Source organism: Gavialis gangeticus, unplaced genomic scaffold, assembly GCF_001723915.1.
Source record: "Gavialis gangeticus isolate Ggan-Ray unplaced genomic scaffold, GavGan_comp1, whole genome shotgun sequence".
Classification (NCBI taxonomy): Eukaryota; Metazoa; Chordata; order Crocodylia; family Gavialidae; genus Gavialis; species Gavialis gangeticus.
This window is the reverse complement of record NW_017729025.1, coordinates 99,838,216-99,851,625: the sequence shown is the minus strand read 5'-3', so window position 1 is coordinate 99,851,625 and position 13,410 is coordinate 99,838,216. Positions and strand designations below refer to the sequence as shown.

The 13,410-nt window shown below is 47.1% G+C and overlaps 1 protein-coding gene across 2 annotated transcripts in view; it reads left to right on the top strand.

Moving 5' to 3' along the window:
- LOC109298924 (transmembrane protein 263-like) overlaps positions 1-13,404 on the top strand; it is a 363,651-nt gene extending 350,247 nt beyond the window's left edge. For both annotated transcript variants that reach the window (XM_019519337.1, XM_019519339.1), the window contains one exon: positions 12,718-13,404. In XM_019519337.1, coding sequence (XP_019374882.1) covers positions 12,718-13,004 — 287 coding nt within the window. In that variant the 3' untranslated portion in view covers positions 13,005-13,404. The remainder of the gene's footprint in view (positions 1-12,717) is intronic.
- The last annotated feature ends 6 nt before the right edge of the window (positions 13,405-13,410 follow it).

Below are 13,410 nucleotides of genomic sequence, written 5' to 3'. Positions count from 1 at the left end.
AGGCATTGGGGGAGTCACTGTTCCCCTGAGCACCGCCAGGAGTGACCAGGAATAACGGTCACAAGCTGGCAGAGGGTAGGTTTAGGTTGGACATCAGGAGGTGATATTTCACAGTCAGGGCGGCTAGGGTCTGGAACCAACTTCCAAGAGAGGTGGTGCAGGCTCCTACCCTGGGGGTTTTTAAGAGGAGGCTAGATGGACACCTTGCTGGGGTCGTTTGACCCCAGTACTCTTTCCTGCCATGGCAGGGGGTCGGACTAGATGATCTGCTCAGGTCCCTTCCGACCCTAGAAACTATGAAACTATGAAAAGGGCAGACCTAGTGTCTGTATTTAAAAAGAGAGGAGTATTTAGCCTGGCTTCTCTAACAAATAAGAATGTATCTATTTGTTAGCACCCTGAAGATAACAAGGCCTTAAGTAACAGCTAATGTAGATTTGTAAACAAGTTACATCAAACCAACCTAATATCCTTCTAGGACAGAGTAAGAAGCATTGTGGTGAGACAGAAACAGTAGATATGACATTTGTACTTCAGTGGGACTTTTTACAGTGTCCCTTATGATGACATCTTCTTAAGCAAGCTAGGGACACAATGTCTATAGCAGTGATTCTCAACCAGGGTACTGTGAGATCCTTTTAAGGGTGTTGCACAATATGATTACTGCTAGATGTGAAAACACCTATACATGATTCATAAAATAAACCCAGAGATTTCAAATGGGAATCCATAGCATCAAAGGTATTCTGAGCTTTTGTGGGTTTTGAGTTCTTTGAAATAGAGGAATTGCTCTATTCTTCCATAGTCAAAAGGTCTAATAAAAGATATCACATCTACTCAAAGAACATTGCCTGCCTATGTCCTTGGACCAACACGGCTACAACCAAAAACCCAGAAAGCTAAAAACTGGCATTTTCAGAAGGTGCTTTAAGTCTAATGAGGTTCATCTTGAGTCTTAAAAAGTTGAGAGCCACTGATCTAAAAGAAATACAGTAAACTGGGTACATAACTAACTGAAAACCTTATTTGGAGTAGCTACCCATGGTTGAATCTCTCAAACTGAAAGGATGTATGAAGTACGGATCTGCAGAAACCTGCCCTGAGCCCAGTACTATTCAATATTTTCGTGAATGACTGGGGTGATGGGATGGAGTGTGCACGTACTACGTTTGCAAACAATACTGCACTTGGAGGGGTTGCACTTCAAAGGAGAGCATTAGAACTCAGAGTGATCTTGACAAATTGGAGAAATGGTCTGAAATAAAATAGAATGAAATTCAACAACAGCAAGTGCAGAGCACTGCACTTAGGTAGGTAGGAATCATCAACTGAACAAATACAAATTGAAGAATGCCTGGCTAGGCAGCAGTTCTGAAGTGAAGGATGTTGGGTTATAGTAGGTCACCAACTGAGCGTGAGTCAACAGTGTCATACGGTTGTGAAAAAAGCCAACACCGTACTTGGATGTATAAACAGGAGGCTTGTATATAAGGCACAAGAAGTAATCCTTCCATTTTAGTCAGCACTGGTTAAAGGCTTAGCTTGAATATTGTGATTGGTTTTGGACAGCATGTTTCCAGAAAGATGTGGACCAATTTGATCTACAAAAGCTAGAAAGTGTGACTTGTGAGGAAGGACTGAAAGAATTGTGGTTGCTTAGTTTCCAAAAAACCCAAGCAGAGGCATAATAATATGTGTTAAAAAAAAAGTTAATAAAAAGAGGAAGATAGGACAAGAAGTAAGAGGCTTAAATTGCAACAGGCGAGATTTGGATCAGACATAAGAAAAAGCTTTCTAACTAAGGGTAGTTAAGCACCAAAGTATATTTCCTAGAGCAGCTGTAAAATCTCCAGTACCTGGAGCTTTCTAAGAACAGGTCAGAAACATCCATCAGAAATGGCTTAGAGCTGATGCTGCCTTGGGGCAGAGGGATAGGCTAGATAACCTCTTGATGTACCTCTTTCCCTGTTTTTCTAATGCACACATTTTTTGTCCACATAGGTCAACAGTAGAGAATGACCTTAGGACCTCTGGTTGTGCAGGCAGGCCTTGCTCTGCCACTTGAACAAAGGAGCCACTTCCCTTCAAGGAAGCGGTAGCAGCATTCTAGGTCTACCTGCTGGAACGGGGGTGGGCAAAATGGCCGATGTGGCTGGCAGCCAGACTCCATTTCCCAGCAGCCCCTGCCCTCATGGCTTGTGCCATGGAGACCCCTGCTGCACCTACATGGGAAAGCTCAGGCTGGGGTTGCCATGGAGACCAGCCTCAGCCACTCCAGCATCCCACATGGCAGAGCAGTTCAGGGGGCTGCTCCGGAGCCACTGGGACTTTGGGATGGGGGAAGCAGGGGATCACGGCTTGCCCCGGCTCCTTGCAGCAGTGACAGCCTGGTCTGGAGCTGGGGCAGAGCCACGATCCCCTGCTTGTGTGCCCCTCCCCAGAACGTGAAGGCTACAGATTTCAAAGAAACTCTGCTCTGGCTCCGGAGCAAGCTGCCCCCATCCCAAGTTCCCAGCAGCACCAGAGCAGCCCCCTGCACTGTTCTGCCATGTGCGCTGCTGGCTGAGGCTGGTCTCCACGGCAACCCTAGCCTGAGCTTTCCCATGCAGGTGCAGCTGCGGTCTCCCTGGAGACCGGCACAAGCCATGCAGGCAGGAGCAGCTGGGAAATCCAGCCGACAGGATCTGGCCTGCGGGCCGGACCTTGCCCGTCCCTATGCTAGAAGGCGACGCAGGGCTGCTCTGTGGTAGCATGGGTTGCAGAATTCTCATCGTTTTCCACTTTTTCCAAAAGACAGCAAGTATGTCTGCACAGCAACGATAAGGTGTGGTTTGTAGCACAATGGGTAGGGACCTACTTAAATCACGGTTTCTCAATTTTCACAGAAACCATGGAAAATGACAGTCGCCATGGAAAATAGCATTGGCTGTGATTTTCCCAGGAAATCAACCCCCCAAAAACACCCCTTAATAAAAGAAAAATGCTAGCTCCCCAGCGGGAGCCAGTGGTCCTCACTGCTGCTGAGACCTGGTTTTGTAGCCTGCCCAGGATGGGGAAGGCACTGGTTGGCAGGACAGCACAAAGAGCAGCAGCCAAGATGGCAGCTGCCCCCTTGCAGCTCTCTACCAGTAGGTGCCAAAAAGTGGGGCCTACAAAGGGCAACCAGCAGCCAATATGGCAGCTGCCCCTCATCCCGCCTCCCCCTGGGGCCTCTGCTCCAATTAGGGCCACTGCAAAATGACCACGAAATTGGCTCTTCAGGCCATGACCAAGCCACTAAAGTTGCTTTCTCTTGCTGCAAATTAGGTAGGTCCCTAATGATAAGTCTGCCTGTGGTAGCTATAATCTAACCCAAAAAGGCAAGTGAGAGCTGTACACAAGTTCACAGGAGACCCCAGGTACATTATCAGCTAGCTACCCCATACGGTCCCACCTTTACTGCTGCTGTTATGGTGCTGCTTAGATAAAAGCTACAGTCACACCTGGCTTGCAGTCACACTTTCGTTTGCTGCATAGGTGCATATCCTTGGTAGCAAAGTGACTAGACCTTGGCTTGCTTATATTGGGGATGTTGAGCCTAACTCTTCCTGAGATATCCTTGTACACAGTCTTAACTATATTGGCTGTGTGTGAAATAGTTAATGAAAGTTACCTCTGCAAAGGTATGAAGACTTGTTCAATAGTGTGGGTTGTGAAGGACACAGAAATATTTGCAGCAGCCTGTGGAAGCACCGAGACTACAACTCTGTCTCCAATTCTGCAGTTTGATGTGCCTTCTTACTCAAAGTCAGATGGCTTACCACCACCACTGCCCCTCCTGCTCTTTGTTTCTTCCTAATTCTTTGTAAGAATTAACAACACAGGGATAGAAGGAATCGCAGCCAGTGTGAGACTGAGGGGGGCTGGAGCCTGCAGGGATACAGGCTTAACAGAGTCGGCCTTAGTGTAAAACCCACCAGGCAGCAGTAGAGCATGAAAGAAAAGTCCTTTCTTACATAAGCTTGGATTATGTTATTTACTCTCCATTGTTTGTAAAGCCGTCATAGAAGCATGAAAATGACCTTTATTTCTCTACAGATTTTTGTCCTTTTCCATTTTACAAATATTGATTATTTTTCTCCTGTGTCTTTATTGGAGCAGAATTAAAAGGGCTGTTTAACAAGAGCCTCTAACTCATTTAGGGTCTTTTCACACCAGATATTGTCACCACCTGCTGAAAGCCAGTCTGAGAACAGAGTGGAATTACTGCATCAGGGCCAGCAGGGTGGGGAGCACGAAACAGTGAAGTTAGCATTGATCCTACAAACAGTGGGGTTTAAAAAAAAACAACAAAAAAAACACCTCTTTGGCTGATCTGTAAATGTTGTTGGTAAGGGAAATGCCATTCTGAATATGAAAGCTCTCCCCATCACGGCCACAGACTCATCGAGCCCTAATATTGCTGTAGGATTTGTTCTGGCAGTATGAATGTAAAATGTTTCAATCATAAGTATTTCAGTCATAAGAAAAAGATAATTTTTTGCGGTTTCTTAGTTGGTCTAATAAAAGGTATCATCTCTGAACCAAGAGTTCTAGAGTTTTGCATTTCAATCTAAGTATTACAGTTTACCCCAAATTCCAGTTCAGTTCAGGCCACAATGTGCTAGGCACTGTACATTTGTCTAGGAAGAGATGCAAAGTGCTTACAGTCCTAAATCTCCCAGTCACAGTGGTGGAGCACCAATAGAAAGATAAGTATTGTAGTCTGGATTTCTGATGGTGTTTTGCATGCCTTTTCTTCCAGGTGTTAAAACATGGGCCGTTAGTAATTCAAAAGCTAAATGCTGAGGGCAAAGAGGACATGTGGTGTCCAGCCAGGCTAGGTTTGAGGGCTGTTTTCAATGCTTTTACCACTTGTGAGAGTGAACAGTGAAGTCTGGCTGATACCTGTCAGTCTCTCCTCTGACCTGACATAGGTCACAATTATTGTGGCCTGTAGTAGAAACTGAGATTGGCGTAGGAGGGTGAGCACCATTGGAAATGGCTACCACTCAAATTTCTCCGGGGTAGCTTTAAATCAGGTCCTTTTGGGAGTGTCTCTCTAGAGTATCACCAGTAATATGGCATATGGTAGGTGCTGAATGACCTACCCAGCTAGCAATACAAGTCCTGCATCCATTATACATTAAGAAAGGAGGAATGCTTTCCTGCTGGAGGCTGTTTTAGAAACGCCATGTCAGAATTTCCTTCCTCCTGATGCTAATTCATTAAGAGAGGATGCCAGATGCATTTCTGCCAGAGGACCCTCATGCAGGTCCATCTATTTGTATTTTGGAGGTCTCTTAAGACAAATATGCCAGGGCATTGTGCAAACAGAGAGGGGGAAGTTTTCCTCAGAGTTTACAATCTACTTAGATAAGTAAGAGGAAGGGGGATGGGGGGAGTAAGAACAGAGGTGATGTGACTTTCCCCAGGACCTACAGGAGGTGAATGTTAGAGCAAAGAACAGAATTAAAACCAGGAACATCTTTAGCAGGAAAAAGCTGGTATCGTGGACAAGTGCCCCAGAGTGCAAGTCTAGCATCCCTTCCAGTAGACAGTGCAGGCTTTCCCCTAACACAGTTCCAATTTGTGGTGCACACTGAACATTAACAGTGCTGAACCCTGAGCCTACCCTCAGCTCAGGAATATAGTTGAGGCCCCTGTCTTCTACAAAAGAAAATACGTTATAATCATGTCCTGCAAACCTTCAGTGCAGGTGGGTCTTCAGTGCTTAGTGGGGTGGAAGAGGAAGGAAAATAATGAATCAGGAATCAAATAGAAGGGAGAATCTCCCAATATACACTTGACCCAGAACAAAAAAGACCTAGGTAAAGGCTAGCCTGACAGTTCTACACAGTGAGCAGCTAACTCTAGGCAAAACATCGTTTTCCCAGCCCATATGAAAATTTTTGAGATATCAGAAGCTGTCTTCTTTTGTATCAGGATGCATTTGCTTTCATTTGAAAGCAGACACCCAGAACAGCCAATTTCGTAGTCATTAGGGCACTCGCCTGGGATGTAGGAAAGCAGGTTCCAGGTACCTTTTTCAGGAAATTAGTAATACAAAGTGGACCAGCTCCCACAGGAGAGGATGAGAAAGGTTTGCCTAAGATCCAGTAGCCTTGTGGTTAGGATTCTCACTATGAATGCGACTCTGGTTTGTATTGGGCATAGCAGGGACTTGAACCTCTCTTTCCTACGTCCCAAGTGAATGATTCATAGAATAGAATAAAAGAAAATTAGGGTTGGAAGGGACCTCAGGAGGTCACCTAGTCCAGCCTTAGGCACCAGCATACTGGCTGGCTGGTGATGGGCCTCTTTCTTGTTTTGCATGGACTAGATTCCCACCCTGGACTGGAGGGTGTTTTCCTGATGAGAAATGGTGAACAGTTCCCATTTCAGTGAACTGACACCTCCCAGCTCCCCTCCCTCTCCCCTCCCCCCCAAATAATATCAGTATGTAGTCATAAATTCCCAACCAACTCTGAAAGCAGAAACCAAACACAGTTCACATCCTCACTCTTTCAGAGTTTACAGTGCTTATCCCCCAAGGCTCAGCTCAGGAAAACAAGCCACTCCATATCACTATTCATTTACCCTCCTGAACTCTGTCCATCAACACTTCGAGGTAGACGCTACAGCAACTAATAATGCTGCCAGGGCATGAGCAGGGAACAATTAAAGCTCATTGTGCCAGTGAAGAGCCTTGTGGCAAAGTGGGCTGCAGAGACAGCTGCCCCCATTTCGCTGACTCGCAAGCAGATGCATGGCAGTGAGAGGCAAGCATGTCTTCATGATTGCAGACCCCATGAGTTAACATTTAAAGGGGGGGCAGCCATCTTGGTGTAAAGTAGCAGCATTCATTGCAGAGCAGCTACATTTGTGGGGGTGCCACAGCAGCTGAGGTTGTAAATGAGCTTCTGTCCAGCCACAGCCTGGAACTAGTGGGCATTACAGGTAACTGTCTGTTTGGATTACTTTTGAATTAGCAACCCCTTCTTTTCAAACCAGCTAGCCCCTTCCTCTTTTCCCCAAAACTTAGGACCACATTGAAAACACTGCTCTGTTTGTGAATGGCTCCATGAGTCATTCCCTGAGTCAACACTATTCCCTTAGTCTGGGCCTGGGTTGGAACTGGTGTCCTCAAAATGAAAGATCCTGTGTCTTGCTCCTGGTAGGGTGACCATACATCCCGGATTGGCTGGGAGAGACCCAGATTTAAGAGGCTGGTCCCAAATTAAAACAAATGTCCTGAGTGCAGGACAGGGAGGCAGAGCAGCAGAAGCTGTAAAAAAAGGAAGCTCTAGCAGGCAGCAGATTTGCTCTAATAGGTTATTGTGATTAGTGGAATAACCATTAAAAAGGGGCTTGTTTAACATCTGTAAAAACCATGGGTCATTAACAGATCATTGACTCCTTAGCTGCCTGAATAGTAACACCAGTGGTGCCCTGCTCCCACCTCTGCCTGCAGCGGGTGGGGCGGGGAGTGGCTGTGTCCCAGATTTCACATTGTCCCATATGATCACCCTAGATCCTGGACACATCCCTCTCTTGCCCTGGGGCTGTTCTTGTAGGTCATCAGGAAAGAGCAATGCCAATCCACTTTAAAGAGAAGGTTTCTCTTTGCCATCCTACCATCTGCCAATAGTTGTTGAGAAAAAGAATGACCCCAGGGTCCAGACCACAGGTTTTGTTGTTGTCACAAACAATATCCAAACCAAAATGCAAAGCTTCGGGTGTTTGCCATGGCAGCTTTGAAAATTGTTATGTGGTGCACCCATCACCATCCTAGCACACATCGTATGCTCTATACAGTACCTGTTTTGAGTGTTGGGTCAGAAAGCGTAGCTTTGCCTGGAGACCCAGTGGGATAGATTCTCTGCTCTGTACAGAAATCAGTAGGGATTGTCGAAGGCCCTGGCTGTGGATGAGAGTCTATTGTGATTGGGTGCTGACCTCAAAGCAGAGAATCAGCATATATATGAGAGTGCATTTTATTCCTCTCTCTTTTTTTTTCCTTCCCCTCTGAATTGACATGGGGTGAGGTGAAGCTGAAGAAACCCTCGAAAAAGCCAGGTCACTGATGGCAAGGAAAGCGGCTTGACAGATGGAGAGCTTTCAGAAGCAGCGGGGGCTGCAGCAGCGGGCTCCAGAGAATAGCATCTCCCCGTGCTCTGGCTGTGTGTCTGTCTGCGATTATATTGTGTAGTTTCATCTCTGCTGTCTGTCTCTCTCTTAATCTCGGCTCTTCTGCACCATCAAAATGCTTAGCTCGCTTTGTTGTCTGAGAGGCTAATTTGCACTGAAAATCCGATGCTTATCTTACATGACAGCTTACAATGGGGGTTATTGCAGTCCTGAAGACGAGCTAACCAAAGAAGGCAAAGGAGCTTTAGATGGGTTGACTGGGGTGAGAAATGGACTCTGAGCCTGACGTATCCTCATCTCCAGTCCCTTGTGTTTGGTGACGGTGGGTCCTTTAACACCTTTTAGGAACCAGAAATAGTCCAAGCTGAGTTGTTGTTTCATGGTGCTGGTTCTGCTCAGTCAGGGGGAAACAACAGGGAAGTGATTTAGAGCTTGGATACGCTGGTGAAGTGGCCTTCATTTTATAAAGGGTCAGGTTTCCTCCTTTGTTTCTTGCTATTGAGCACCGTCAGAGAGTCAGAGCCCAAATGCAGGCAGCAGCTTTAGCTTTAGTGCTCCCCAGTTCTGGGATTCCTAGAGCAGCGTTTCTCAACCCATGGGTCACAAGAATATATGAAAGGGTCACACAAAATTTAAAAAATGGAAAAATGCAGGAAACCACGGCTTTTCTGTTGCAGGCTGGCAGAATTCCAGCCTGCCAGGGGCTGCTTTAACAATCCCCCCCACACCGCCCATCCCAAATCCCCTCAGACCCCACACACAGGGGACTGGCGGGGGGAGAGCAGGTCAAGACTGGCCACTGGTTTACAGATGGGCCCTGGTACACAAAAGGTTGTGAACCGCTGTCCTAAAGCACACTGCAGCATTGTTGATTCAGTGCCTAACACAATTAGAAGGCTCCCTTGTCCTTGACTTAATTTCTTAATGCTTCTTGACACTTTCTCCAACACAATCTAACTCTGCAGGCAGAGCAGCATCTCTCCCCCATCTCATCTGCATTTGCCTTCTTCCCTCTGGGTCTCTGGGTGCTCCACCTACAGGCATCAGTATCTCATTTAATGTATTTGACTCAAGTGTTGATTGGAACTGTGGCCAGGGTCCCAAAGCTTCCCACAACAGGGCTCCATCACCAAACCATGAGCATGCAGACACCTAGCGAGTGCTTAGAGCCCTGTGAGTTTGCACTGTGACTCTGTACCAGGACAAAGAGTTGGTGGGTTCCTCTCCTTGTTTAAGCAAGGTATTGCACTTTGGGGGGAGAATACAGTGCTAGGAGGAAATGACTGTAGTGACTCTGTCCTGCCAGGGAGAATAAGACTTTTGAATCTAAAAAATAGGACCAAACCAAGCTTCCACTCCTCCCTCCAAGTGGTCCTGATTGGCAGTATGGTTGGTTTACTGGGCTTCCTGTTTAGTCGATCTCTGTTCTTGCAGTCTTGGTAAGAAGCCAAGCACCAACATTCCCATAAGCAGAGACTGTTCTTCACAGAGGAGAAAGCAAGTTAAAACTACACAGGATATTCAGAGTCCCAGAGCTTATTCAGTGCTTCTTCATAGAAACTCATTGTGGTTGAATGGCATTGACATTCTACCCTGACATCCTACCCTGTAGGGTAGAGCAGAGCTATCCAGCTTCTAAGCATCCAGGAGTCGCACACTGCATGGGCCCACAGGCTTCCTGGGCTGCACGCTGTGTGGGTGCCCTCCCCCTGTGTTGCACCAGGCCATGCAGGTGCCCCCACCACTGTACTGCACCACTGTGGATTCCCCCGGCTGGGTGGGAGCCCAAGGGAGCACAAATTAACTCCAGGCAAACTACATGCAGGCCATGAGTTGGGCAGCCCTTGGGGGTAGGAAATCTTCTGTAGGGCAGGAAGAATTTGAATCACCTGGCCCATACCAGAAATTCAGCAGGAACCCTGATCACACTTAGTATTGCAGACCAAGTTAGTCAGCTCAGCATGGAAACATCCAGAGCTTATACAGACCTGTCATCTGATAACCCCCAGCAAACACCCTGTCTCAAGATTTAGCCGCAGGTTGCTGATGATCCTCCTAAGCAGCCTGCATGATACCAAAGAGAGCTCCTTGGACACGATCTGAACCAAGGAGGCCCCAGCTTACTCAACGTACCTGACCAGGGTGGAGACTACAAATATACTCCTTTTGCTGTTTGCATGCAAAAGAGCTGGAGCTGTGTTCCTCCTCCCAGAGTGACAGTGAGGCAGCCTGTTAGTCATCCATCTGATGGGATGCAGCTATGCTTATCAAACACAGCACATTTCAGACCTGCACAGTGAGGTATAAATCCTCCCCTCCTCTGTGTGTATACTGGGAAAGCCAGTTCTTCCAGGGGTAAAATATGTCATTTGCTGGTGCTGGGCACTGTTGGCATGTTGCTTCTTAAAACATGTATCCCAGCAGCACTTAAGATCACTGTTGTGCTGCACAGAAAAGACAGTTTTGGCTCCAGAGAGCTCGCAGTCTACACCTATGGCATCAAGGATCAGGCGGATAAAGGAAACAGTGGTGGAGGTGTTGGGAAGGAGAGCAAAGCAGCAGTAATAGGTTTTGCATAGTAGATATGGCTTTGACATCTCCCATCAGCCATGGTATACAACCTCACACGGCCTTGCTGTGCTGTTAGCTATTCAATATGCATTCTGAAGCTCCCAAGTCGTTTGCTTGCTAGTAGAGGAGATCCACTGACTGAATCAATATTGGCTGTAATCTGCGTGAAAAATGAAAATGGGTGGAGATATCTAAAGGGAGTTTTCCAGATGGATTCTTCTGTTGACTGGAATATTATTAGCATTCAAAGCACAGCTCACTGGTTTGGCTAAGTGAGTAAACAAACCGGGGGCTCCCTTTAAGAGGAGCAGTGGTCATTAGAGCTGAGAGGAGGGCATATGTGAGCACAAGTTGCAGCATGAAACCTGTGAATCCCTAGGACCCAAGGGAAGAAACTGTAGCCATCTTGCAGCCTGTGTTTAAATTACAGTAAGCTGTTCTCCACTCACTGGGATAATTGCCTGTAACATCCAAGTGTCAGTGGCCCATTCACCCAGTGCACTCCAGGGATGTGGCTGGGAACAAGATGTTGCGTCTCAGTGGGAATTCCATTACTGAGTTGCTTTGAGAGGGTTTTTGGTTAAATATATTCCAGGCTCAGTTCCTTTGCATGTTCCAGGGAACATAGATGTGCTAAGGGATCTCACTGAACTCCTGGGAGTATCTGCCTTCACAGCGATTACAGAATCTTTGCAATGCTCTTTGCCAGTTGACCTACTAGTTCTGACAGGACTACTGGCCTGGGATCTGTGCAGGCATGTCATTATGCCATGTTGCTTGCAGACTTTCAACAACCTACTGTTCATCTCCATGGTTTCCTCACTTCCCAGATCATGGGAAGCATGTCCCCATTAAAAACTCAGCTACTGAATTAAAATGAGTTCATGGGTCAGCATTGAGTTAGAAAGGACTGCTGTCTCAATACTCCGGTATTCCCAATAGAAGTTTCCTCTCCTGCCCACCATGATTCCTTTGCTGTTTTTATGAGATTGGTTGTAGCATTGCTCCTGTATTGAACTAGCAGCACATCAGAAACCACAGTACCTAAAATATCTCACCCTGCTACAAAGAACAGTTGATTCTTTGCAGCAGATGCAAGGTGAGGGGACAGTGTGCAAGACAACATCAGACGTGAAAAATTAGGACACCACAAGTAGCAGGTGGTGACCGGCCATCTCCCCAGCAAATGGTGAACGAGGCTATGCATTCAGGACAAGTCTCTGCCAGAAATGGGAAGTGTGATTGCAGCATGGGTGGGCATACCCATGCCAGCTTTCACCCAGCTAGGATACATAATAATAGCAGTGACGGTATAGTGACATTCCCTTCAGCACCAGCTAGCAACCTGAGCATCACTCTGGGGTCCCCACCTGAAGGGCATGCCATTATATATTTACCATAGTGTTTTTCTGTACTAGCTTAAGTCAAGCCACTGAGGGTATGCTTGTTTATGCCACAGGCACACTGCCAATTCCAGGGTATACCTACTCTAACTTCTGAATGTCCATAGGCCCACTAGAATTTCACTCTTTTCAGCTCTTGTAGTTTTGGTATCCCATGCTAGCAGTCTCTAATATGTGACATAGTAGTAAACAGCGTGCCTTGCCAGTGTTAAATAATGTGGAAGAAGGAGGGGGCTTACATATCTAGGTAAGGGGGAATACCTTCAGTCAGGGCACAAATATTTCATGGTGTATAACGGAGCTTGATTGATCCCTTCTGTAGCACATGGGCAGTTACCCAACACACACAAAACTTCCTCAAATGTACGGGGCTGTGGGCTAGGTACAGTCTCTTTACTGGTTGCTCCAGAGACCTAAGGAGAACATCCCCAGGGCATTCTAATGAGATGAAAGCCTTGGGAGAGCAGAAGCTTAGTGGGGTGCACCTGTCTCTTCCCACTATGCTGGATGGCAAAGAGTTAATGCTTCTAATTTCTTCCCTATTGTCTCTCTCTCTCCTTCCTTCTCCCTGCAGACTCCAGCAAGGACCATCCTCAGCAACAGGCTGGAGTGATCTGGAGAGTGACAGGAGGCCTGTTCAGCATTACCCGGGGAGCTGTGGGTGCCACATTAGGAGGAGTTGCCTGGGTTGGCAGCAAGAGCCTGGAACTCACCAAAACAGCTGTGAGCAGTGTCCCTGCTGCTGGTGTTGGACTGGTAAAGGGCAGCGTCTCAGTAGTGACCGGTGGCATGGGAGCCGTGGGCAGTGCAGTTGCCAGCAAAGTCCCTTTCACTACAAAGAAGAAAGACAAGGCTGACTAGCCGTGATTGCAGCTTCCTTCTGAAAAATCAACTTGTCCATATGCTCCCCCCTACACAGCACGTCTTCAGATTGGAAATGGCCACCTCAGGGAGGGGATAAGTACCAGTGCAGACTCCAGCTGCAGCCTGCTCAGCACCACCTGCCTGGCTCAAAGTTCACAGAGACACTGCAAATGCCTTTCACTCCCATCACCTACTGGGGACCATCTCTATTCCGAGGGCTTTAAAGACGCAGTTGTCTCTACCTTGAAATTTCCTTCTCCCCTTCTTGCTCTCCTGGGTACTAAAAGGGTTGGAGTGGGCACTGGGCTCCATCTCACTGGAGACAGTGGGTGGGTGGGAAAAACTGTGTCCTAGCATTGAGAGCGCACATGCTCCTGATGGTCCTTTCATTTTATTTTAGTTG